This window comes from Notamacropus eugenii, chromosome 5 (assembly GCF_028372415.1).
Source record: "Notamacropus eugenii isolate mMacEug1 chromosome 5, mMacEug1.pri_v2, whole genome shotgun sequence".
Lineage (NCBI taxonomy): Eukaryota > Metazoa > Chordata > Mammalia > Diprotodontia > Macropodidae > Notamacropus > Notamacropus eugenii.
The window spans coordinates 20,011,451-20,036,816 of NC_092876.1; the positions used below are offsets into that span (position 1 = coordinate 20,011,451).

The following is a 25,366-nucleotide window of genomic DNA, read 5'->3' on the forward strand; positions in this document are numbered from 1 at the left end:
GAAGGGGGTGAACTTGTATTGGTCTGATTGGTCTCAGTAGGACACATTGAAACTTGACTCTAGGGTAAGGATGTCATTTCAGTCCTCTTCGAAATATGAGAACAACCAACCAACCAAATTACACTATACCCAAATACTCTCTAAGGGAATATAACAACACAATTACACAAAAGTACACATTTACAAGTATTCCACATTCTGCTACCAATTCACTTGAATTATAGAAGTAAACATCTCTAACCAATCTTGCAATAAAAAAGTTCATTTCAACTGCTTTAACTGCACAGAAAACCAAGTGTGCAACCAACTCTTATACAAAAATTATTTAGGTATTGCATGGAAAAATAAAACCCTGCTCAGAAAGCATTTATAACAGAGAGAAGAGAAAAACTGCAGGCCATAGTTTGCTGTGCATGATAAGTGAAAAGACACATGCAAAGCCAAAACCATATACCAAAAAACCAAACCAACAAAAATCCCCATAGGCCTTACCAAAGTGATCCAGCTCAAGAAAAGGGATTGTGGAGCATTCCCTACGATGAAAAGCTGGGCTTGATCAGAGGTTGGGGCCTCTAATGGAGCTACAGTCGGGAGCAGTGAACTTGTCAGTCACGTGAGCTGAAACTTCTAGGCAAAAAAAATCCAGCAGCACCTGTCCCTTCTCCCTGCACTGAAGAGTTCAGGGCTTCACCCTCTCTCCACCTCTTACAAACTTCTGACACCAGTATTAAGAGGATTTTTACTAAGTTAGTCTCTAACCTGAGAATGCTTGGAGCTGAACAAAGTAGGCCTAGAGACTAGAGTGCCAGTAATCAAGTAGTTTAATTAATCAGTTTCAAAATGAGGACTCTTTTGGGGCTGAGATAAAAGTACAGGTTATATATTTCAATCACAACTGGGGAAGGAGGAAGGAAGGTGGATTATAAACAATTGTTTCCTGGTTTCCCATGACAAATTGATAAGTCTCACAATACAACAATTCTGAAGTCAAGTCTTTGGGGGTTGCAACCGCCTCCCCTAACATACAGAGCCAGAGTTCTGTGATGGTAAAAGGTTCTGCAATCCTTGGTTCCCTTCACTTAAGGTCGAGTGATTGTGAGCAGTCAGAGTTTTGGTTAGTCAGTTCAAGCTCCACTGTAAGCTCTGATTCCCCAACCAGAGACGCAGCTCTGGAGAAAAAAATTATTAGTATATGTATCATATCATTTAATATGAAAATTATAATTTCCTTGCAAAGGTTGTTGTATTCTGGCAACAAGGCTAAGCCCATGCCTTGAAATGCAGAGGTGTCCAAGCTGGGTTGAAAGCGGAAAAGTTTTTTTAGAAAGAAAATCAGACACTAGTGCTGTACACAAACCCAAGAGCCCAGGAGGGGCATGGGAGATTTATGCCTGAAAACCACAAAGGGGAAGTTCAGAGAGGGGTTGGGGAATAGGATGGACAATCTTTCCCAGGATCAGGTGGACACAGAAGGAAAATGTTTAGTAGGAACAGTTGACTGTAAGGCTGGTTTGGCCCAGTTTGGGGAAGGAGGATATGTGCAATACCAAGTTCAGATGGTGAACACCAGCAAAGGCATCTGGGAGTGAGCAAGACTGTGGCTCACTGCAGGCTCCTTTCATCAAACACACTTACTCTGGGTCCAGTGCATGTGCCTGGTGAGGTAACTCATGGAAAATCGACATATAAATCTCACGGGAACTTCTCAGCAGGAAAGTTTAAACTTGATTCCAGCCTGCTTTGTTGGCCCCCTCTTAGTCCAGGTGTGGGAGAGCTAAGTTGGGGGGAAGGAGGGGAGAGAGAGAGGGCAAAAAGTCTGAAGGTCCGCTTTACCCAGCCTGAGTGAGTTAGGTGGCCTGTATGCGCGATGCTAGACTGAATCTGATTCAGGATTCTGCAATGAGATCTGTTATTCTTCTGAGCCTGAGAGGAAAACGAAACCCTGTAGCCTGCTCCCCTCCCAACTTACCCAGGCCCCCATCTGCCTAAGAAAATAATGAATTGTAATCATATTATAAGATGATATATAATATAATCAATTATAATCATTCCCCTTTATACTCCACATTAAGGTTTCTCCATCACATTTCAACAAAACGCCATCTCCTCATTTCTGGACTACAACTATAGCTGATGTGGGAGGGGCTCTGCCTCCCTCACGTCTCTCTCCATCCCAGCCCAGCCTCAAAGTCATTTTCCTAAAATCCAGCTCTTACCATATCATACCCCTCTCCCACTCAATAAATGCCAGGGTTTCTAGGGACAAATAAAAAACGCTCAGTTTGGCCTTCAAAACCCTGTATAACTTGACCCTCTCCCATCTTTCCATTCTTCTTAAAATTTTCCTCTTTGATCCAGTGACACTGGTCTCCAGTTTTCACTGGGAAGATCCTCCATCTCTGAGCATTCTCTCTGGCTGTGCCCCATTGCTGGAATACTCTCCACTCTCTGCTCTGACCACTGATCTGCCTGGCTCCCTTTAACTCCCAGCTAAAATCCTGCCTTTAGCAGCCAGTCTTCTCCAAGCCCTCTTAATCCCAGGGTCTTCACTGCTAACTATGCCCCATCTACCCTGTCTATAGCTCACTTTGTACACACTTGTAGGTGTCTCCCCTCCATTGTAAGCTCCATGAGGGCAGGGACTATTTGCCACTTTTTGTATCTCCAGGGCTTAGCACAGTGCCTGGCACATGGGGGTTGCTCTGCTGTTCAGTCCTGTCTGACTCTTCCCAAGGAATGTTTGCCAGAGGCTTCTTCTGGCATCTTGTTTGATGACCTTGCTGATGTCCCCTGGGATTTAGGGACATCTAACTAAGGTCATCCTCTTCACTGACTTTGGTTTCAGTAGTTACATGGATATGATCTATGTGATAATCATTTGTTTTGGATCATTTCCCCATTTCCTTTTTTGAAAAGACCCACTAGCTTAAAACACCACCAGCAAATCTCAAATAAAAGATGTTTTACAACTTATACTGCAATTTGTTGAAGAAAATGGGTTTCCTCTGTGGTATTAAGAAATGTAAGCAAATTCCCTTGGGTAAGATCTGGGACTCTCTTTCTCTCTGCATCTCTTTCTCTTTGGTCTCCCTCTCTCTTTCTCAGTTGAACTATCCATGATTTAGCAACTGACTTTACTATAAGACTAACAATACAAGGAATGATAGTCATACAGATAGTTAGAATTTCCATTTTGATTTAATGTTTGTCAAACATTTTACAAATATTGTTTAATTAAGTCCTCACCTCAACTCTGGAAGGTAGAAGCCCTTATTACCCTCCTTGTAAAGATAGGGAAACTCAGGCAGGATTAGGTGACATGACCTACCCAGTGACATACACCTAGGCAGTAGCAGAGGTTGAATTGCAATTCAGGCCTTGTGGTTCCAAGGACAGCACTTCATTCACCCTGTCACCTAGTCCTTTAAAGAAAGCATTACAGAACTTAATGTCCAACAGCTATGAAAACACTGAAAGAAGGAATTTTTTTGCCAGCAAAGAAGAGGAAACAAAGGGAGTATCAATTAATGGGATAATTCCTGAAGAAATGAAGTCTATGAATGTCATGGAATATTGAGGAGGGATGACAAACGTTAGGATTTCAGAGAGAAAACATTACATGTATGGGTTTTAAGTACAGGGTGGAATTTGGGGATGTTTAGTAAGATCTCTTTTGGTGGAAGGCCTAATGAAGTCTGGACTGTAGCAGGAGGCCTTCCCTTGGTAATTAGATCCAAAGATTTGTCTCCAGCATGATTTCTCCAAAATACATTCAACTAAGAGCTCTAGGGGAAGCCCTTCCCACTTCCATTGCCTTTATGCACCTTCATTCCAGGAGGAATAGAGTTGTCCACTGATCACCATCCTCCAGAGAATGGCCCAGCCCCCATGAGCACATTGGTGAGGTGTCTCTCCACAATGAATCCTCTGACAGAAAGGAAGAGATGATCTCTAGCTGGAACTGAGTTCACAGAATGATTTCCCTAATCCTGAAGAAGCTCTGAATTCCATCTGAATGCCTTTCCTTCTTTGTGACAATGAACAAGTTTCTATCTCATAAGAATTCTAAGACAGGAAATAGGACATGATTGTTGTGTAAAGGCATTACCACCTTGATTATATTCATATGGTTTTTCCCAAGTGTGCAAGGTCTTGTTACATATGTTAAGGCTGTGGAGGAGAAGTGAGGCTGGTGACCTTGCACAGCCCTCCCTCACTGAAAGCAAAGTCAAGTGCAAGTCATATCATCGGTTTTCTGATGGCATGATCTTCTTTGGCAACAAAGGAAGAACGCAATAATGTGTGAATAGACCCAGCTACCTGAATGGGGACCCAGCTAGCTGGGTAACTCAGCTCCTCCTCTCCTGTCTGTCTCCCCCTCCCCTTCTTCTCCTCTCCAAAGGAAGGTAAATTTGGATGGCTAGAAGATGCCCAGTTAACTTGGGTTTTACTGGCTAGATATCTTTCCCTCTCCTCTCCTCTCCTCTGCTCTCCTCTCCTCTCCTTTCCTTTCCTTTCTTCCCCTTCCCTTCTTTTTCCTTTCCTTTCCTTTCCTTTGACTTCCCTTCCCAAAACCTTAAACTTACTACATTCTGAAGCTCCTACATTGAAGGATACTAGACCCCTGCCTAAGGAATCTCTTCTGGACCCTCCTGGCTTAAGGGTGATTATCAATAGTAACTGTTGCTGTTTCCCTCCCACTCTGATATATTTCTTTTTCTTTGGCTCATTAAAGGTGCCTTCCCCTGGCTACTTCTTAAACAGCCCTATTCAATGAATGGGCATTATCTCCCCTAAGTGAGTACCTAAATAGGTCTTGGCCTAAAGGGTCCAAGGTCTCCCAGTGCACCCTGGGTCGTCTCCAGTAATCCTGATGAATATGTGGTCATTGGATTCAGATGACTCTGGAGGGGAATTGAGACTGGTGACCTTGCACAGCCCTCCCTTACTCAAAACAAAGTCAAGAGCAAGTCATGTCATCATTTTTCTGATGGCATGGTCTTCTCCAGCAACAAAGGAAGGAACACAATAAGAGTGGTAACAAAAGCTCTCACACATTCATGACAGCCATGAGCTTTGTCCCTAGTGGGGTTTCTGTGATGTTTAGCAATATCTGAGATCAGTGGGAAATCATCCCACGTTTATTGCATTCATAAGACTTCACTTCAGTATCAATTTTTTGATGTATAACAATAGTGGAGCTCTGTGTGAAAGACTTTCCATATTAATTACATTCTTTGGTTTCTCCCCAGTGTGAATTCTCTAATGTAAAGCAAGATGGTAGCTCTGTGTGAAAGACTTTCCACATTGATTATATTCAATAGTTTTCTCTTCAGACTGCATTTTCTCTTGAGTGACAAGATTGGAGGAGTATCTAAAAGCCTTTCCACATTGATTTACATACATAAACCTTCTTACTTTTTAGACTCTCTGATGAGTAGCAAGAATGAATCTCTCTGCAAAATTGATTCCATGATGATTACAATCAAAAGCCTTCATCTGATGTGCAGAAAGACACCACCTCATTATGAAAGGTTTCCACCCTGATGACATTCTAAAGGCTTCTCTTCATTGTGTGTTCTTGAATCAGCATCAAGATAGAGCCACATTATGAAACTCCACATTGATTTCGACATAAGGTTTATCTCCAGGATTATTTGATGTGCAGCAAGACTGCCCCTATCTAGGAAAGCCTTTCCATAGTGATTACATTCATAAGGTTTCTCTCCAGTTTGGATTCTCTGATATGCAGCAAGATGGACACTCTTTCTGATAGCTTTTCCATATTGATGATACTCAAGAGGTTTCTCTCCACTGTGGATTCTCTAATGGGCAGCAAGAGTCTGCCTCCCTGTGAAAGTCTTTTCACATTGATTTCATTCATAAGGTTATTTTCCAGTGTGGATTCTCTGATGTCCAGCACAGTTGCCCTTTTCTGTGAAAGGCTTTGCCCATTGATTTCATTTAAAAGGTATCTCTACACTATGCATTCTGTGATAGGAAGCAAGATTCTGCTTCTTTGGGCAGACCTTTCCACACAGATGACATTCATAAAGTTTCTCTCCAGTGTGGATTCTCTGATGTGCAACAAGATGGTACCTCTCTATGAAAGTCTTTCCACACTGATTACATTCAAAAAGTTTCTCTCCACAATGGATTATCTGAAGAGCAACAAAATGGAACCTTGTTGCTTTCAGTCCAAGCTGTAGCAAGGGGCTGTGTGCAGGCAGCAGCTTTCAGCCCTCTCTCACCTGCCTTTCTTTCTCCAATTCCAACATCATCCCCCTCGGTAACCATGAGAGAACAGGCCATCTCCTTCACCAAGAACCTCCTGGCTGGTGGCATCACTGCTGCTATCTCCAAGACCATGGTGGCCCCCACTGAGAGAGTTAAGCAGTTGCAGCATGCAGCATGCAAGTAAACAAACTGCTGCAGATAAGCAGTACAGAGGCATAATGGATTTTATATTTCAAATTCCAAAGGAACAAGGGGTGCTTTCCTTCTGGTGGGGTAACTTAGCAAATGTCATCAGATATTTCCCTACCCAGGCCCTTAACTTTGCCTTTAAGGATAAGTATAAGCAGGTGTTTTGGGGAGGAGAGGACAAGCACACACAGTTTTGGAGGTATTTTGCTGGCAATCTTGCCTCTAGTGGTGCAGCTGGAGCTACTTCTCTCTGCTTTGTCTACCCCTTGAATTTTATGAGAACCTGGTTGGCAGCTGATATTGGGAAATCTGGCACTGAGAGAGAATTCAAAGGCCTGGGAGACTGCCTTGTGAAAATCACTAAGTCTGATGGAATCCGTAGCTTGTATCAAGGTTTCAGTGTCTCAATGCAGGGTATCATTATCTGTAGAGCACCTTACTTTGGCATCTATGATACAACAAAAGGTATGCTCCCAGATCTAAAGAACGCTCATATTGTGAGAAGCTGGATGAGTGCACAATCAGTGACTGCTGCAGCAGGTGTGGTGTTGATACAGTAAGGTGGCCAATGATAATGCGGTCCTGGTGCAAAGGAGCTGACAGTATGTACACTGGGACAGTTGACTGCTGGAAGAAGATTGCTAAAGATGAGGCTGGCAAAACATTCTTCAAGGGTGCCTGGTCCAATGTTCTTAGAGGCATGGGTGGAGCTTTCGTGCTTCTCCTGTATGATGAATTGAAGAAAGTAATCTAAGTACATCCTAACTAAGGAACCAGTGAATATAGATCATGTAGAATACTTAACCATACTTAGCATTTTGGACCATTGACTTTCAAGAAATTCCTGTTGTCTTTTTATGCAGGCAGATCATGTTTGTAGGGGAGGCAGAAAAGGCTCTTGGAAAAAGGGATTCATTTATCATGACCCATTATTCACACAGTGGAACTGATGATGATTCAGTATGTTGATTATTGATTTCTGGGAAAATAACAGTTTCAGGGGGTCCAAGGTGGTAGATCAACTTAGACCATCTAATGAGTTTAAATGTTTTTTTGTAGGACCATTAATCTGTGTTTAAAGATTTATTTTTACAAAATCACGTCTCCCATTTGTACTTAATCACTATATGTATTATTTTGCACAGCTGACTATTTGGCAGTTATGATGATCTGTGTTGGGCATTCTGCTGTTAAACAATAAATACACAGGAGACTCTAAAAAAAAAAGATGGGACCTTGTTCTGAAACTCTTTCCACACTGATTACAGTCAAAAGGTTTCTTTCCACTGTGGAATCTCTAATGGGCAGCAAGACTGTCCCTGTCTCTGAAAGCCTTTCCACAGTGATTACATTCACAAGGTTTCTCTCCACTGTGAATTCTCTGATGTCCAGCAGGCTGGGAGCTCCTTATGAAAGTCTTCCCACACTGATTACATTCAGAAGTTTTCTATTCACTGTGGATTCTAAGATGGGCAGGGAGACACTCCTTCCTTGTGAAAGCCTTTCCACATTGATGACATTCAATAGGTTTCTCTCTCCTGTGGATTCTCTGATGGCCAGTAAGGAGAGATATGTAGCAGACAACCTACCCACATTCATGATATTCATAAAACTTCTTGCCAGTATGAATCTTATGAGATCTATTAACATCTGACTTGCAACAAAAGGCCCTCCTGCACTGAGGAGATGCAGAACTTTTCATTCCAGGGTGAAATCTAGTATAACAAGGAAAAGAGGAGTGATAGGATGGTTGCTTCCCATTCATTACATTCATCAGGCTCCTCTCTAATGGGAATTTGCTGATGAGTAATGCGTGCAGAGTTCTGACTCAAGGATTTCCCACCTTTATTACTTACACAAAGCATTTCTTCAGCATCACCTTTCTGATATCTCATGAGGTCTGAACTCCAGTTCCAGGACATTTCCCATTGATTACCTGGATACATTTCAAGATCCTCTTCATGGGACTGAGAAAGTTCTATGTGTTCAATAAAGCATGGCCTACACTATCCTGACCAGAGTTATTCCCAGAGGTCATTTTCTTACAGTGATTTAGGCTACAAGGCTTCCTGTATCTCTTTCCAATTTCATTAAATTCATAATCACTCTTATTTTTTTTCTAACTTAATATTAGAGTCATAGATTTCTCTCTACCTGAAGGCCCAGGGACCATAACACATAAATTGGTGCAGGTCATGTTTTTCCAGAAAAATTCCCAGGTTTCTAGTCACCTCATTTTCCTCAACTTTACTATCTAAATTTGAAGAAAACAAACAATCAAACATAGGTACACCAAAAGATATACACACATAAGTATATTTAACATCAATGGTTATTAGAGATTTAGGGGGCTCATGACCTTCTCATGAGCAACCTAAATGCAATAAAACATTGTGTTCTCTGAGACCAAACACTAGCATTGTATCAGTGCTTTAATCAACTTTTTGACTGAGTTTTTGCCACTTTCCAAGTACATCATATCACCTACCAAAAAAGTTGAGTTTTATTGACACTTCATTCCCCATTCTTGTTCCTTCTGTTTCTTTATTGTGAGTGTTTCCAATATAATACAATATTGAATATTATATAGATGACAGTGGGCATCCTTGTTCCACACTTGATCTTACTGGAAAGGCTTCTATCTTATCCCCAATACAAATAATGTTGACTGATATATTTTGGTGAATGTATTGTTGTTTTTTTTAAATCAATGTCAGGGAAAATCTATATCTGTACTTTCAAGGATTTTTAATAAAAATGAATGTTGTATTTGATCAAAAGCTTTTTCTTCAGCTATTGATATAACCATACGATATTTTGGTACTTATTTTTGATATAATCCATTATGTGAGTAACTTCCTGTAACTTTAAGCATCCCTCCATTCCCTGTATAACTATAACTTGGGCTCAATTTGCAATCTTTGTAATATATTGTGGTAGTTCCATGGCTTGTATTTTATTTAAGGTTTTAGTATCCATATTCATTCATGAAATTGGTCTAATATTTTTCTTCTACTTTTTATCCTTTCTGGTTTGAGCATCAATACCATATTTATTTCATAAAAGGAGTTTGTAGTAGCCTTCTTTGCCTATTTTTTGAAATTTTTGATTTAATATTGGAATTAGTTGATTTTTAATGTTTGGTCAAAGTCCCTTTCAAATTGATCTGCTCTTGATGGCTTTTTCTCAGAAGTTCATTTATGGCCTGTTTGATTTGTTTTTTCTAAAATAGATTTACTGAGATATTCTGTGTCCTCTTCTGTTCATACCAGGAGAATAAGGTTCCAGCACTAAATGCCCTCACTATCAACTAATTCCAAGGAGATTAATCTGTATGTGATACTTGCTCCATTTTACCTCTTCCTACCTAATTTTATGTTTTTCTAACTGCAAATCTACTATGGACAACTTCTTTTCAAATTTAGAACAGAATTATTGTATAAATCTCTATTTTTTTTCTCCCTCCCCTCAGAGCTGGCTAAAAATAGGTATGTATTTGTGTCAGTGTGTTTGTATGTGTGTTTGTGTGTGTGTGGGTGTGTGTGTACACAGTTTGAGACATGTGGCTTTACAGTTTCAGACACATAGCTTTACAGTTTTCCCACTAAAGTTTTTTTTTTTACTAGTGAATTCTGATTACAAAATATTGTTTTCATACTTCTCAACTACAAGGTTTATTTGATGCTGTATCTATACACCATTCCATTGAAACTGGCAAATATTCTATCTTTCAGTTTCTTACCCAGTACCAGAGAGTTTTGATACTTACTGCCTTACAATAGAGCATAAGATCTGGAACTGCCAAACCTTATTCCATGACATTTTTTTTCATTATGTCCTTTGATACTCCTAACGTTTTGTTTTCCAAAATGAATTTTCTTATTAATTTTTCTAAATGAAAAAGAATAATTTTGGGAGTGTCATTGGATTGATATTGAATATAAAAATCAGTTTGGATAAAATTGTCATTTTTTATGATATTGGCCTGCCTACCAATGAGCAATGAATACTTCTCCAATTGTTTAAATCTGATTTTATTTGTATATAAAGGCTTTATAATTTGGTTTATATAGTACCTGCTTTAGTAAGGAAGATAGATAAGTTTAGAGAGTAAGAGATACCCCATTTAAAATAACTCTAGACAGTTAAAATTCCTGTGGGTACACCTGCCAGAAAAAAATCCCCAAACTACATAGTTTTGGTTTTGGCACTTGCACTCTAAGGTATTATACATGGCCAAGAGTTAGAGGCAATTTTTTTTCTTTGTCTAAGGAGATTCTTGGAGACAAAAAGCTTTCCTGTCCTATTTTGCCACCTTGCCAGAATCCCCTTCCATTCATTTTAGCATGCCATTTTGAGTGAAGGTGTGAGACACATTGACAGAGCAGGAATATAACACCAAAGTCATACACCTGATGGATGTTAAATTATTTAACTTGTAAAGGTGACAAGCAAAGACCAAAGTGAATGAAGAGTTGGTGCAAGAAGATGACTGTGCATCCAATGAAGTTTCTGAGGCTGAGATGCACCAGAATATGAATCCATTATGTGCCACTTGTGAAAATGTAGGCCTGACCAATGAACATCAAGAAAAGAGGAAATGGTCATTACCCAGGGACAGCAGTTTTTGGAAATTCACACAATTTAGAGCTAAAGGAGAAACTCTAGAATTTACCTAGTTCAACACTCATCAGCTTAGAAGAGGAAAGTGAAGCCCAGCAAAGGAATGTGCCTAACACTCACATAACCTTTATAACTGACCCCAACCCCTTTTGATAAAAATCAGTACTCATTCCTGCGAAAAAATGGATTTTATCTAAACTAGAAAGAAAGCCTTTACCTAAAACCATAAGCAAGCAATACTTATAATAGTGTTAACCTAGAAGTATTTCTATTAAGATCTAAGGTTCAAGGATGACCACCGACATGAATAATATTCAGTAGTGTATTGGAAATCCTAGAATAGCAGTAAGAGAAGAAAAAGAAATAGAAAGAATTAGCCTAGGGAAGGAGGTAATAAAAATATCTCATCTGTGAATGATGCGATGATATGCATGGAAAATCCCAAAGATGGAACTAAAACGTTAGTTGAAATAATAATTTTCCCAAAGTAGCAGGATATAATGTAATCTCATATAAATCATCAGCATTCCTATACATCTCCAACAAAACCTTGTTACAAGAGATAGTAAGAGATACCCTATTTAAAATAACTGTGGACCGTATAAAATTCCTGTGGGCACACCTGCTAGAACAAGTCCTAAAAATACATTAATATATATAAAATAATTTATACAAATAAAATTAGATATAAATAATTAGAGTGATATTAAGTCTTCATGGGTTGGCATGGCAATAATAATCCCAATTTTACATCAGCTAATTTATATCTTCAAGGGTATCCCAATTAAATTATCAAAACCTTATTTTTATTGAGAAAGAGAAAAAAATCTTTACAAAATTGATATGGAAGAACAGAAGGTCCAGAATATGAATGGAATAAATAAAAAAGTAATGTAAAAGGAAAAGGTTCAGAAAAACTTGATGTTAAAAACTGTATTATAAGGCAGTAATTAACAAAATTTTCCACCACAGGTTAAGAACTAGAAAGGTAGATCAATGCAATATTGTAGATGTACAATTTACAGTAGCAAAGAAACACAGGAACTTTGCATTTGACAAATGTAAAGACTTAAGATTTTATTATCTGGTAAAAATTGTTGAGAAAACCAGAAGGAAATATGGCAGAAATTATGCACAGATCAATATTTTACATTATTTATCAAGTAATGTCAAAATGGATACATGACACATATTTGATTGGGGGATACCAGAAAACCTGAAGATAAAGAAACATGTTAATTATTAGACTTTTGGGCAGGAGAACAATGTATGGATAAACAAGTGATAAGGAGAAGTGTGAGGTATGAAAAAGAGAATTTTAATTAGGTTAAATTAAAAAGATTTTGTACAAGTAAAAGCAATGTAATGATGATCAGAAGGAAAACAAAAAATTGGTGGGGGGATATCACAGGAGGCTAGAGTTGAATTCATTCAGCACCACCTGGGTGTCGCTATTTTGGGGTCTGAAACACCGCAAACCTGAGTACTTTGTTTGTCTGACCTCATCATATTGAGTGAGATGAGATTGTGAAGACTTTGCATACTAAAAATATGGGGAATACTGGATTTTCTAAATAAAATTTCTCTTCCATAAAGCCTCTCTCCCTGGATACCTGAGTTTCAGGTATCCAGGGCTTGTGGGCAGTCAGTTGGCTTCCCCCCCCTTACCAGCTACCAGCTTTCTTTGTGAACGTGCTGTGAGTTGTATTCAAAACTTGGAAGTTACTCAGATCTCCCCTTTGTTTGTTGTACAATTGCCACATCAATGCTACCAGCTCTTGCTTCTCCCCCTCCCCTCTTTTCTAAAGCCACATCAGCAGTTAAGTTGGATATTAGATGAGGTAATTGTGTTGGGATAGGTGAAGATTTCCTGGGTTTTGCCTAGTTTTTCAAGCTCACATTGTGAGCCCGCCTCCCATCCAATGGAGAGGTGGGATAGTGGGAAGGTGGGATTCTCTGCATTAGGGTATAAAAATTGTGCTTCACTTTCTGTAAGTTGCCTACTTCCATCAGGTTCCCCCTACCTGGTGGAAGGACGTCCTTTTCTTGAGAATTGTAATAAATCCTTTTCTTTCTGTTCGTATTGAGAAGCCTCTTCATTTATTTAAGATTTTGAATAAGGGTCTTTTTATCCCACACAATATATATTGTTGAGAAATATGTCTATTGATCAGTTCCCATTCAGCAGACACATAAGTCTCTTTGCTTTAGTCTCTCAGGCCTCCTGTTCAGGTCTGCTTTGTTTTCTCATCTTTATGAGACACTTAATCCAGAGGTGACAGGACTGGTAAAGTGTTGTCCTTCTATGGTTCTGGGTCCAAGGGAAAGGCCAAGGCTGGGGAGCCTGGCATGTCCGTGTGGCTCTTGCTTGGCTCTCTGTGGATGCTGCAGAATCTTCTTTTCCTAGCTTATCCCTTCCCGTGTTTGTCAGGATGGTTTTTGCTGAGTCTGAGAGCAAGAGTGGGATCCTGCTGGTCTGGTTTCCCCCAAGAAGTGGAACACGTTTTATCAGATGTTTATTTCTATTCGTTGTCTTTTCACAAGCTTTTAAACGTGTTTCCTGTAAACAAGAGACTCAGGGTTTTGTTTTCTGACCCCTCCCCCGCTGGCTGTTGGGTTATTTTCAATTTTCCCTCAAAGTCCTGAGTCTGGTTTCTCTTTCTCGCCTCCTCTCACGTTAAAGTGAGTCCTAGACTCAGATTTTGGCTCCTTGATCCCTTTTAATTTTTCACTCCAAGTATTTAACCTTCCTCTTCCTCTTCCCCTCAGTTCCCTGTCACGTGCAATCCCTGTTTTAAATTCTCATTTCCGGGGCCTTTCCCTCCAAGTCTTTTCCCGACTTCTCTTCTTTCTTAGGTCTTTCTGACCACCCCGCCTCTGCCTCTCGCATTCCTGACACAAGCCCCCAGTTAATCATTGTGGTTTCTCAGTCTTTCTGGAGGCGGGAATCCTTTCCACGTGACTCTTTCCGCTACCGACTCGTAAAGAGCGTCTGCAGTTGCCTAGGAGACCACGTCCCGCAGAGGATTCTGGGAAGATGGCGGCTTAGGTCTTCCCGCTTCAAGCTCTCCAGATTTTCCTCCGCCCCAGAGATCAAAGAGCAGGTTCAAACGGACCCGGAGCCGGGACCAGGTGAGAGTCGCGGCCCAGCGTGGGGAGCCCCGAAGGGAAATCCCGCGAGATTTCCTCCCCCGGGCCGGGCCCCCCGGGAACTTGTATCAGGAGAGGGTGGGGAGGGGGGGGAGCCCAGGGAGACCCCCCCCCCCCAGGACAAGGAGCGGGAGACCCGGATGTGGGGGAGGGGAGCTTGTCCGGAGGAGCGTAAGACCCGGGGATTCCGCGAGGACGGGCCGGAGTCTGCCCGCGGCCTCGGACGTGCCCGCCTCCTTCACGGCCCGAGGAAGCCTCGAGGACGTCGGATCCCGACCTGGATCCGCGGCCGAAGCCCCCGCGCGTGCGGGTCTCTCGGTCCCGGGGGATCTCTCGGTCCCGGGGCATCTCTCGGTCCCAGGGGGTCACTAGGGAAGTCCTCGGTCCGTGCGTGGGATGGGAGTCCGGTCCTGTGGGCTCCGTGGGATCCCGCTTTGTGGAAGGAGAATTCGGTGAGAAATGGCCGGAGCCGCCGGGTCAGGGTCGGTCCGAGCGCACGGACCGGACCGGGCTCCGCAGGGACGGGGCCTGCGGGGAGACCCCGGAGCAGAGGAGGGGGGATGGCCGCGGGTTCTGACGGTCCGGCGCCGGTTGGGACGCGGTGGTTCCGGGGTGTTGGGCATCCTGGAGGTGTCAGGGCTGTCTGCCTTCTACCCCATTCCCTTGCTGGTGAATTCTTTTTGCCTTTTACTTGGGGAAAAAAACTCCCTGCTGCCCTCCTCCTGAGGTGGGGTCTCTCCCCTAAGGGCAGGGCCTTGGTTACCATTCTGAGAGCTCTCCCTCCCTCATTCTTGGCAAGTCTGCATCCACCCTGGGAGGAGAAGGCGAAGCCAATGTCTCTCCCACCCTGAGGTTCTTCTCCCTCCCCAGGTCACCTTGCAGAGGACCACAGCCTATTCCTAGAAGAGAGGCCAGGAAGAATGACTCCTATGTCTCAGAAACACTCATCCCAGGTGAGTGCAGTCCATCCACAGGCTGACCAGCATCAGCAAACCTGGAATCCAAGAGAGCCGAAGAAGCTTTGTCCTGTTAGAGGTGGCTTGTCCTTTGCACTGCTGATGGCAGAGAAGAAATTCTCCTGGTTCTGCTCACGTCCTCCTGCCTCATTCCACACGAGTCTTCACAGGTCTCTCTGAATCCTTCCCAATTATTTCTTAGGTCAAGTCCATTAGCATTTAGAAAGTGGCTCCTCTGTGCCAAGCACCGTGCTAATGTACTGGTTGTGCAAAGAAAGTTTACAAAATTAACAGTCCCTGCTCTCCTTGAGCTCAGTCCAATTGGAGAAAACATGGCAGCATCTGCGTGCAAGCACGCTCTGTAGGGGATGGATGGGAGGCACTGTGAGAGGGAAGGGACCAGATATAGCTTGTTTTCATGGGGGGAGATGTTAGTTGGGATGTGAAGGATGGCAGGAGGCCCAGGTGAGGTGAGAGGACATTCCAAGCATGAGAGAGCCATTGGGAAGGCAAAGGGTCAGGGAATGGAGGGTCTTGTTCAAGGACCAGCCAGGAGGCCAGTGTCCCTGGGTCAGAAAGAAGAGGACCAAGGTGTAAGAAGGCTGGACAGGGTTGAGGGGCTGCTTACATTGTGTGTGTTATGTGCCAGGAGCCATATCAATATTATCTCATTTGATCTTTTTGTAAGAATTGTCATCGTGCTTGCTAAGGACAGGCAGAATATGGGAGTGCATGTTACACACAGATAGTGCACTCTGTTTTATTTATCCACTCAAGTATGTGACACACTCCCTGATGGACATGTGTGTCTCCCAGTTCCACCAAGGACATAGAGACCAGTTCTCTTCCCAAGGTACATGACCCAACCTGTGGGTAGGATCCCTGAGGCCTTGTAGGAAGCTTACCAAGATGTTTTGGGTCAGATCTGATTAGAAGACAGAGAGAAGGAAAGGAACATTTTTAGAAGAAGAAACAAAGTGTGGATTTAGAGTTAGAGTTAGGAAGGTGTGTCACAAGGGTCTTTAGCATAGCTACTTATACCAGTCCAAAGAAAATGGTAGCTGCTTGACTAGTCAGTTAGGTAATCAACATTTGCTAAGCCTTTTGTGTCTTCTTAGACAGAATAACAGGACAGAAAGTGGGTCCTGAGTTTTCTCAAAGAGATTGGGGTAAGGGAGGTAGCTTCAAGGCCATTGACCTACCTCAGGACATCCAGTATAGCATTCAATGCAGTGAGTTATGGTTTTTCCAAAATTCATTTTTAAAAACCATTACCCACTTTCTATGTAAAAGCCTCAGTGGTCAGATTTGGGGGACATTTATGCAAAAGGTGTGAGTGTGTTTTCTACAGTTAATGAAGAAAAGGGCTTGGGGGAGTGAGGTGAGCAGAGAGCAGCAATCACAGGATACAGGTTGGGCTGATTGAATTGAACTCTCTCCTATCAGGAGACAGGGCCTCTGGGGGAGGGCTCTAGGGGCCTGAGTGAGGCAGGAATCATGGCATGAAGGTGGCTTCAAAGACCACTTCTTGATCTCTGAAGCCTAGTCAGTTAGATGACAGGTAGGCCATCTGACTTCCTAGCTCAAACCTTCCTGGAACTGCAAGCCCAGCCCAGGATTTTTAGAAGACATCTTCATGTCAAGGAAGAGGGTTGCTTCTGCCATCCAGGGAGTCTGCCAGGAGGAGGAGTCCAAGGCAGAATTTGCCTATAAATGTGGGCCATATGGAAAGCAGAAGAAGACCTTTGTGATGGGATCCCCCACTCTCTTTCTGCCTCAGTCCTGAATCCCCAGAATCATCTGCTCCCGTTCCTGATCTCCATCAGCTGACCCCTCTTCTTACTTGACCCTGTCCTAGAGTATCTACTTGGTCTCCCAGGCTCCCATTGTGCCTTGGCCAAAATGTAATGCACTGCTTCCTCCTGAGAGCTCCTGTTCCCTCATCTGTCCATCAACTCTCATTCTCCCTCCTTCATGAACGAGAAGCGACTGAGTCCCTTCTGCTTCTGAGGAGAAAGATTGCCACATTAAAACTCTGGCAGTAGACTAATCCAGAGAAGTTAGTGCTATACTTTGAAGTCCTGGGTGCAAATAGAACTGAGTGTGTCCCAAACTAAATTAAGATGTGGTCTCCTCTGAAGTCACATGGATACTTGTGATGTTTTACCCTCTGTCAGTGGGTCATACCTTCACAAAATATATGTTCAGAAATTATAAAGAAAAGAGTGAAAAACCTCATTACATTAAAATGACAATTTCCTGGGATCTGAATGCAGTCCATCTAGTGCAGGGGTGGGGAACCTGCAGTGTTCAGGATCCATAAGTGCAGCCTTTCAACTAAATCCCATCTTACAGAATAAATTTGTCGGATTTGGATATTAAAGCATCAATGCTAAATTTTCAGAGGGCCCTTTCGGGAAAAGAAGGATGAAAGCTAAGGTTAAGGACTAAGGAGTGAGTAGAGGGTGGCAAGGTGGTACTGTGCATAGAGCCCTGGGCTTGGAATCAGGAACACTCATGTCATGAGTTCTGATCTGACATCAGACACTTACTAGCTGTGTGATGTGATTTAGGTCACTTATCTATGTTTGCCTCAGTTCATTATTTTTAGCATGAGCAGGAAATGACAAACCTCTCCTGGATGTTTGCCCAGAAAATCTCAACTGGGATCCAGCAAATTCAGACACAGCTGAAACAAGTGAATAATGATATGCCATGTGTTAAGGCCTGGGGATTCAAACAGTAAAGAAGAAAGATTGTCCTCTCCCATAGAGGTTCCACTTCGAATGGAAAGACAACACACCAAAGGAAGAGATTTAGGACAAAAGACACTGGGACAGGTTGGCACAGTCAATGGCAAGTTCCAAAGTAGTGCACCATGGTGTACATGTGGACATGTTTGGGCTGACTCTCTTCTTATGTAGATGATTGGAGGACATGAGCTCATCCCATGATGGGGAAGAGAGAATGTGAGAGGATGGAGAAGGAAAGAGATGTGCATGAGCTTCTGATGAGAACAGGTTAGGGATTGCAGACATGGATTATCAATGAAGAAAAGAGTGGCCTTCCTCTAGTGATTGTTCACATTATGAATGAATAGAATGCAGGGAAGAGTCAGGAGTCAGAACATCTAGTGAGAAGAATTGTAAATTCTTGGGAATCTACAAAAATCAGGGAGAGAATCAAAGATTGTTGAATTACTCAGAAATTCCATAACAGATATAAAGGAAGCCATATGTGACATATATGAATATAAGATAAAAGAGATGTTTTAAATGAGATCAAAATGATAAAAAGGTGAAGGGATTTTTATCTCCAAGAAAGAGAATTTCTCCACAGTAATATAACTTCTTAACCAGTGAATCATACCATTCTGCTAGAAATGGGAAGTATCAAATTGAAAGTGCCTTGGCTAAACACATATTTTGTATGTACCAGATTGTGAAAATAGATGGACCCTCCCAAGCATCAGAGGAATTGAAGTTGTCACTTTCTTCTACAATCTCCATCAATGTGCTTCATGAATTATTCTTTTCACCCTCTAAACAACCCAAGCTCAGTGGTCCAGAGTTGTAGCAGCATGATGGAATAATTTATTTTTCATAAATTTGCAATGTCTTTCTTATACATTAGCTTAATCTCTAACCCCACTTGATAAAATTTTGCATTTTTAATGAAGGAAGGAACCTCCTATTCCCCATATAGCTATTCTTATTTCTCTATAATTAAATATTAAAACGAATGAATTTATTTATTCCATGAACACTTGAAAGCAATCATAAAGCAAAGAGAAAAGATATTTCAGTGTGACTCATCATACCCAGGGTCATCTCAACCCTTGAGTATAAGAGTACAGAATTCTTCTTTATTTGGCTGGAACCAGCCTTACACCACTCAGGTGAGGCCTTATTGTGAGTAATCTGTCTTTAGAATTCTTTTCATACTTTTCTCTACTTCATACTTTTACCAAATTGACTTGATAATTTCTTTCTTCACTCTGGAGACATCACTATCATGTTATTTTTTTTTCCTCCCAGAATAAACAGTACTAACCAACTTTTCACAAAATCTTCATAGAATATTCTTAATTTGTCACTTAGAACAGAGGTAGAATTACACATGATCCCACTATCTCCCATACAGATTCTTGTGCATCACTAATAGAGCACATATCTTTTTTCTTAGGGTCAGCTAGGTGGTGCAGTGGATAGAGCACTAGGGCAGGAGTCAGGACCTGAGTTCAAATCTCACCTCAGATACTTGACACTCACTAGCTGTGTGACCTTGGATAAGTCACTTAACCCCAACTGCCTCATCCTGGGTCATCTCCAGTCATCATGATGAATATCTCATCACTGGATTCAGATGGCTCTGGAGGAGAAGTGAAGCTGGTGACCTGCACAGCCCTTCCTCACTCAAAACAAAGTCAAGTGCAAGTCTTGTCATCATTTCTCTAATGGCATGGTCTTCCTTGGCAACAGAGGACAAACACACATATCTTGTTCTTAAATTCCATCAGGAGAAGCATTGTCTAGTAAAACATTTTAATTGCTTTACTTGATGGATAATTCCATCATGATTCTCATTTCAAATGTAAAGTGCTTTTCTCCATATTCCATTGTGCTCTTAATAACTGATATAAATGGTTGTCTCTGATGCTTGTAAAAGTTATATGAGTGTTAGGGAAATCCTTTCTCTGGGCTTCAGTGTCCTGTTCTAAGTGGATGAGAGTTCGACTAGAGGAATTTTGGAGTCTCTTTGAGCTCTAAATTATGTGACTTTTGATGGTTTAGGAAGTGGTGACATTGAAGGATGTGGTTGTGGACTTCACTAAGGAGGAGTGGGGCCTCTTGGACCATTCTCAGAAAGAGCTGTACAAGGAGGTCATGCTGGAGAATGTCAGGAACCTGCTGTCTCTGGGTAAGGACCATTTCCTTTCTTTTCTTGATGTTATTTATCAGGCCTAAATTTTCACAAGTGGCAGAAAATGGATCTGTATTCTGTTGCATCTCAGCTTCAGAACCTTCATTGAGTGCACACTCTTTTGTGTGTCCCAAATCTTCTTTTGTCTGGGCTTGTCACCTTTTCAGGTTAAACAATTTACCACCTCTCAGCTGTCTGACCTAAATGTCAGATTCCACCTCTGTGAAGATTTTTAATAACTTCACTGAAAATGTCATGCCAAAAAGAGTGGGAGGGGATTCTGGCAAGGTGGCAGAGTAGGACAAGAAATCCTTGGCTCTCCAACAATCTCCTTAAAGAAAGAAAACATTGACCCAAACTCTAGGCAATAAAAAATAACAGGAAGTCCATCTGCCAAAACAGAAACAGAAACTAATCTGTTCTCCCATGGAGAATCACTCTAATCTGTTCAATGAAATCTGGTACCCATCTTGAGTTGAGGCTGTTGCTTTTGTTCAGTGTGAATGGTTAGCTTGGAGTAAGTAAGTCTTGGAGTCCAGCCCTCTGTGGTGTGCAGCTCCTTTGTCACTCTCATAGTCTGCCTGTCTCCTCCTTATGCTGATACAGTCTCTTAAATGCCAATGTTTGGTATCAGAGTAAACAAAATTTTGTTGCATTGCAGCTGGTAATGCCCAGGACATGAGCCCCTAAATCTCCATTAACCATTGCTCTTGCATATGCTTATGTGTGTATATATTTTGGTGTGTAGATATTTGATTGCTTGTTTTCTTCAGATTTAGAGAGCAGGTTTGAAGAAAATGAGATGACTAGAAATCTTGGAATTTTTCTGGAAAAACATGTCCTGCACAGATTCATGAGGGATGGTGACTGGGACTTCAAGTTGAGAGACATCCATGACACTAATATCAAGTTAAATAAAAGTCCCAGGCGTGACTGTGAGTTTAAAGAAATTGGAAAGAGATTCAGACAGTCTTGTATCCTAAATCACTGTGAGAATATGACTTCAGGGAATGACTGTGTTCAGAGTGGCACTAGCAGGAGCAAACTTGATTCCCATCAGAGAGTCCACAGTGGAGAAAAAGCTTTTGAATGTAATCACTGTGGAAAGGCTTTCACAAGAAGCTGCCATCTTGTTGTTCATGAGAGAATGCATACTGGAGAGAAACCTTTTGAATGTCATCACTGTGGAAAGGCTTTCAGATACAAGGGCAGTCTTGCTTTACATCAGAGAGTTCACACTGGAGAGAAACCTTTTCAATGTCATCAGTGTGGAGAGGCTTTCAGATACAGGGATAGTCTTGCTAAACATCAAAGAATCCACACTGGAGAGAAACCTTTTGAATGTCATCAATGTGGAAAGGCTTTCAGATACAGGGTCTGTCTTGCTACACATCAGAAAATTCACACTGGAGAAAAACCTTATAAATGTAATCACTGTGGAAAGCATTTCAGAAGAAACTCCCATCTTGTTTCTCATCAGAGAATCCATACTGGAGAGAAACCTTTTGAATGTCATCAGTGTGGAAAGGCTTTCAGATACAGGACCAGTGTTGCTAAACATTGCAGAATCCATACTCGAGAGAAACTGTATAAATGTGGTAAATGTGGAAACACTTTCAAAGGCAGGAGAAGTCTTGCTGAACATCAGAGAATCCATGCTGCAGAGAAACCTTTTGAATGTCAACGTTGTTTTAAAGCTTTCAGAGACAGGGTCAGTCTTGCTGCACATCAGAGAATTCACACTGCAGAGAATCCTTTTGAGTGTAATCAGTGTGGAAAATCTTTCACTACCAGGAGTCAACTTGGGGCCCATCAGAGAATCCACACTGGAGAGAAACCTTTTCAATGTAATCACTGTGGAAAGGCTTTCACACATAGGGCCAGTCTTGCTGCACATCACAGAATCCATACTGGAGAGAAGCCTTATGAATGTAGTAAATGTGGAAAGACTTTCAAAGACAGAAGCACTCATACTGCACATCAGGGAGTCCACACTGGAGAGAAACCTTTTGAATGTAGTCAATGTGGAAAAGCTTTCACTACCAGGAGTCACTTTGTGGCCCATCAGAGAATGCATACTGGAGAGAAACCTTTTGAATGTCCTCACTGTGAAAAGGCTTTCAGATACAGGAGTGGTCTTACTAAACATCAGAGAATCCACACTAGAGATAAACCTTATGGATGTAATCACTGTGGAAAGGCTTACAGAGACAGGGGACAATTTGATGCACATCAGAGAATCCACACTGAAGAAAAACGTTCTGAATGTAATGAGTGTGCAAAGGCTTTCCTAAGAAGGCCGGATCTTTTTATGCCTGGCAGAATCCACAGTGAATAGACTGACTTTCAGGAAGAGCTCCCATCTTGCTGGACATCAGATAATCCACACTGCATAGAAGCCTTTTGAGTATCATTGAGGGGAAATCAATTTGCAGAGAGATTCATTCTTGCTACACAGTCAAGAAGTCTATGGGATATAATCAGTGTGGAAAGACTTTTAAATACTCCTCCCATCTTGGTACTCACCATATGGTATAGTACAATATAATCAATGTGGAAAATATTTCCCACAGAACTGCCATCCTGCTTTACATCAGAAAATTCACACTGGGGAGAAATCTCAGAATGTAATCGTTCTGGAAAGTGTTTCACACAGTGATCCATAATTGTTATATATGAAACAAAAGATACTTCAAAGAGAAGTCTTATGAATGTATTAAATGTGGACTGATTTCCCACTGCTCTCAGATTTAGCTAAACATCATAGAATCCCCACTAAAGTTGAACCTCATGACTGTCATGAATGTATCAAAGCTTTTAGTTACCACTGTTAACATATGTAAGAAGAGCTTCCACACTTGGGACAAACCTTATGACTAATCAAGGTGGTGATGCCTTTAGACAACAATCATGTCCTATTTCCCTTCTCAGAATTTTCATGAGATAGAAATCTGATCATTGTCATGAAGAAGGAAAGCCATTCAAATGAAGTTCAAAGGTTCTTGAGGATTAGGGAAAACATTCTGAGGAGCAATTACCTGGGGTCTCATTGTGGGAAAGCTTTCAGCAAGAGATCAGTTCTTACTTTCTATCAGAGGATTCTTTGTGCAGAGAAACCTCACCAATGTGCCTAAGAATCATGCTTTTCTCTGGAGGATGGTGATCAGTGGACAGCTTTGTTCCTACTAAAATGAAGGTGAAAATGACTTCCCCTAGAGGTTCTACTTTACTATACTTTGGAGAAATCATACTGGAGACAAAGCTTTGGATCTACTTACAAGGGAAGTCCTCTTGCTGCAGCACAGACTGCATTAGACCTGCCACCAGAAGAGGCCTCATTAAACATCCCCAATTCCATCTTGTACCTAAAAGCCTATGCATGTAATGTTTTTTCTCTGAAATCCTACTATTTCCCATCTCTCCTCAGTACTTCATGACATTCATATACTTCACTTCTTCAGTCATTCCCACAATGTTTCCTGTTCTTTGCAGGCAGACAAATTCTTTAAGTGTCTTGGTACCTATTGGACATCAGTTTCTGTAGTACTTTCTTTAAGGGGTTAGGTGAATTCCAATTCAGCCTGTGGTACCTCCTAGTTGTATATCACTTAGTAAGTCATGTCACCTAATCCTGCCTGAGTTTCCCCATATGTAGAATGGGGATGATAAGGGCATGTACCTCCCAGAGTTGAGGTGACGATTTAATTAAGCAATGTTTGTTAAATGTTTTGCAAACATTAAATCAGCATGTAAACACTACTTTTATGGCTGTCATTCCTTCGATCCTCAGTCTCATCTTGTATGGCTCAGGCAAGAAAGAGAGAGGGAAACAGAAAGAGATAGACACAGAGAGACAGCGAATCCCTGCTCTTAGCCAAGGGAAATTTGCTTATATTACTTAATACTAGAGAAGAATCCTATTTTCTTCACCTACTTGCATTGGATGTTATAAAACACACTCTTTTATTGGAGACCTTTTCATATTTTTATTAGTTTATTTGCTTTCAGTTTTCTACAATCACTTCTATTAGTCTTAGATTTTCTCCCCCTCCTTCTCTAAGATGGCATGGAATCTTATATGGGTTCTACACAGATGTTCTTAGTGTACATAGTATACATTTTGACATTAGTCATGTTGCATAGAAGAATTAAAATGAATGAGAGAAACCAAAACAAAATACAAAAGAAAATATTCTGCTTCCTTCTGTGATTCAATTCCATAGTTCTTTCTCTGGATGAGGATGGCATTTTGCTTCAAGAGTCCGTTGGGTATGTTTTAGGTCCTTGCTTTGCTGTGAAGGGCTAAGTCTACCAGAAAAATCCCTCACACACTGTGGTTGTAACTGTGTACAATGTGCTCCTGGTTCTGCTCTTTTCACTTAGCATCAGTTCATGTAAGTCCTTGTAGGCCTCTCTGAAGTCTTCCTGTTCATCCATTCTTGTAGTACAATAGCATTTCATTACATTCATATACCACAACTTGTCCAGCCATTGGCAAATTGATGGGCATCCCCTCAATTTGAGTTCTTGGCCACCACAAAGAGTGCTGCTATAAATATTTTTGTACACGTGGGGAACTTTTCCCGTTTTTATGATCTCTTTGTCCCAGAGTCCTAGAAGGGATATTGCTGGGTCAAAAGGTATGCATATTTTTGTAGCCCTTTGGGCATAGTTCCAAAATTGGTCTCCAGAATGGTTGGATCAGCTCACAGCTCCATCAGCAATGAATTAGTGTTCCAACTCTCCCACATCTTCTCCAACATTTATCATCTTCCTGTTTTGTCATGTTAGCCAATCTGATAGGTGTGGTGTGATACCTCAGATGATTTGCATCTCTCTAATGAACAGTGATTTAGAGCATTTTTTCATATGATTTTACATAGCTTTTATTTCTTCCTCTGAAAACTGCTTGTTAGTTTCCTTTGCCTACATCCTTTGACTTGTGTTGTTGTAAATTTCACTCAGTTCAGTATGTATTTTAGAAGCAGAGCCTTTATCACAAACATTAATTGCAGAAATTCTTTCCCATTTTTCTTGCTTCCCTCCTAATCTTGGTTGCATTGGCTTTAGGATACCTTTTCTAGCCACTTCCTCACACCAGGAGATAAGCAGTGCCATCGTTAATAGAATAGAATGTTCAGACACCCAGCAGGCTGCTCAAATCCCACTGCTGCCTCCAGGGACACAATAGCCCTAGGACCTGGGCCCCTTGTATGCAGGATTGTGACTGCAGCTCCCATTGCATCCACACTGCTGCTTCATGGCTTCCTTGTCCCCACAGGACTTTG

At 41.5% G+C, this 25,366-nt stretch overlaps 1 protein-coding gene and 1 pseudogene across 1 annotated transcript; both read left to right on the forward strand.

Moving 5' to 3' along the window:
- Positions 1–3,892: 3,892 nt before the first annotated feature.
- LOC140503585 (ADP/ATP translocase 3-like) lies at positions 3,893–10,284 on the forward strand (annotated as a pseudogene).
- Positions 10,285–11,887: 1,603 nt separating this feature from the next.
- On the forward strand, positions 11,888–23,837 carry LOC140508324 (uncharacterized). The gene is made up of 4 exons (XM_072616141.1): positions 11,888–14,181; positions 15,070–15,152; positions 19,949–20,075; positions 20,852–23,837. The coding sequence occupies exons 2-4, from the start codon at positions 15,120–15,122 to the stop codon at positions 22,414–22,416; spliced, it is 1,725 nt and encodes a 574-aa protein (XP_072472242.1). The 5' UTR covers positions 11,888–14,181; positions 15,070–15,119; the 3' UTR covers positions 22,417–23,837.
- The last annotated feature ends 1,529 nt before the right edge of the window (positions 23,838–25,366 follow it).

Bases quoted from the DNA above. Each gene is read 5' to 3' on its own strand.
- LOC140508324 (XM_072616141.1), top strand. From the start codon at position 15,120: ATGACTCCTATGTCTCAGAAACACTCATCCCAG. The intron at 15,153-19,948 runs GTGAGTGCAGTC...TTGATGGTTTAG, and splicing joins CTCAGAAACACTCATCCCAG to GAAGTGGTGACATTGAAGGA. The intron at 20,076-20,851 runs GTAAGGACCATT...TGTTTTCTTCAG, and splicing joins CAGGAACCTGCTGTCTCTGG to ATTTAGAGAGCAGGTTTGAA.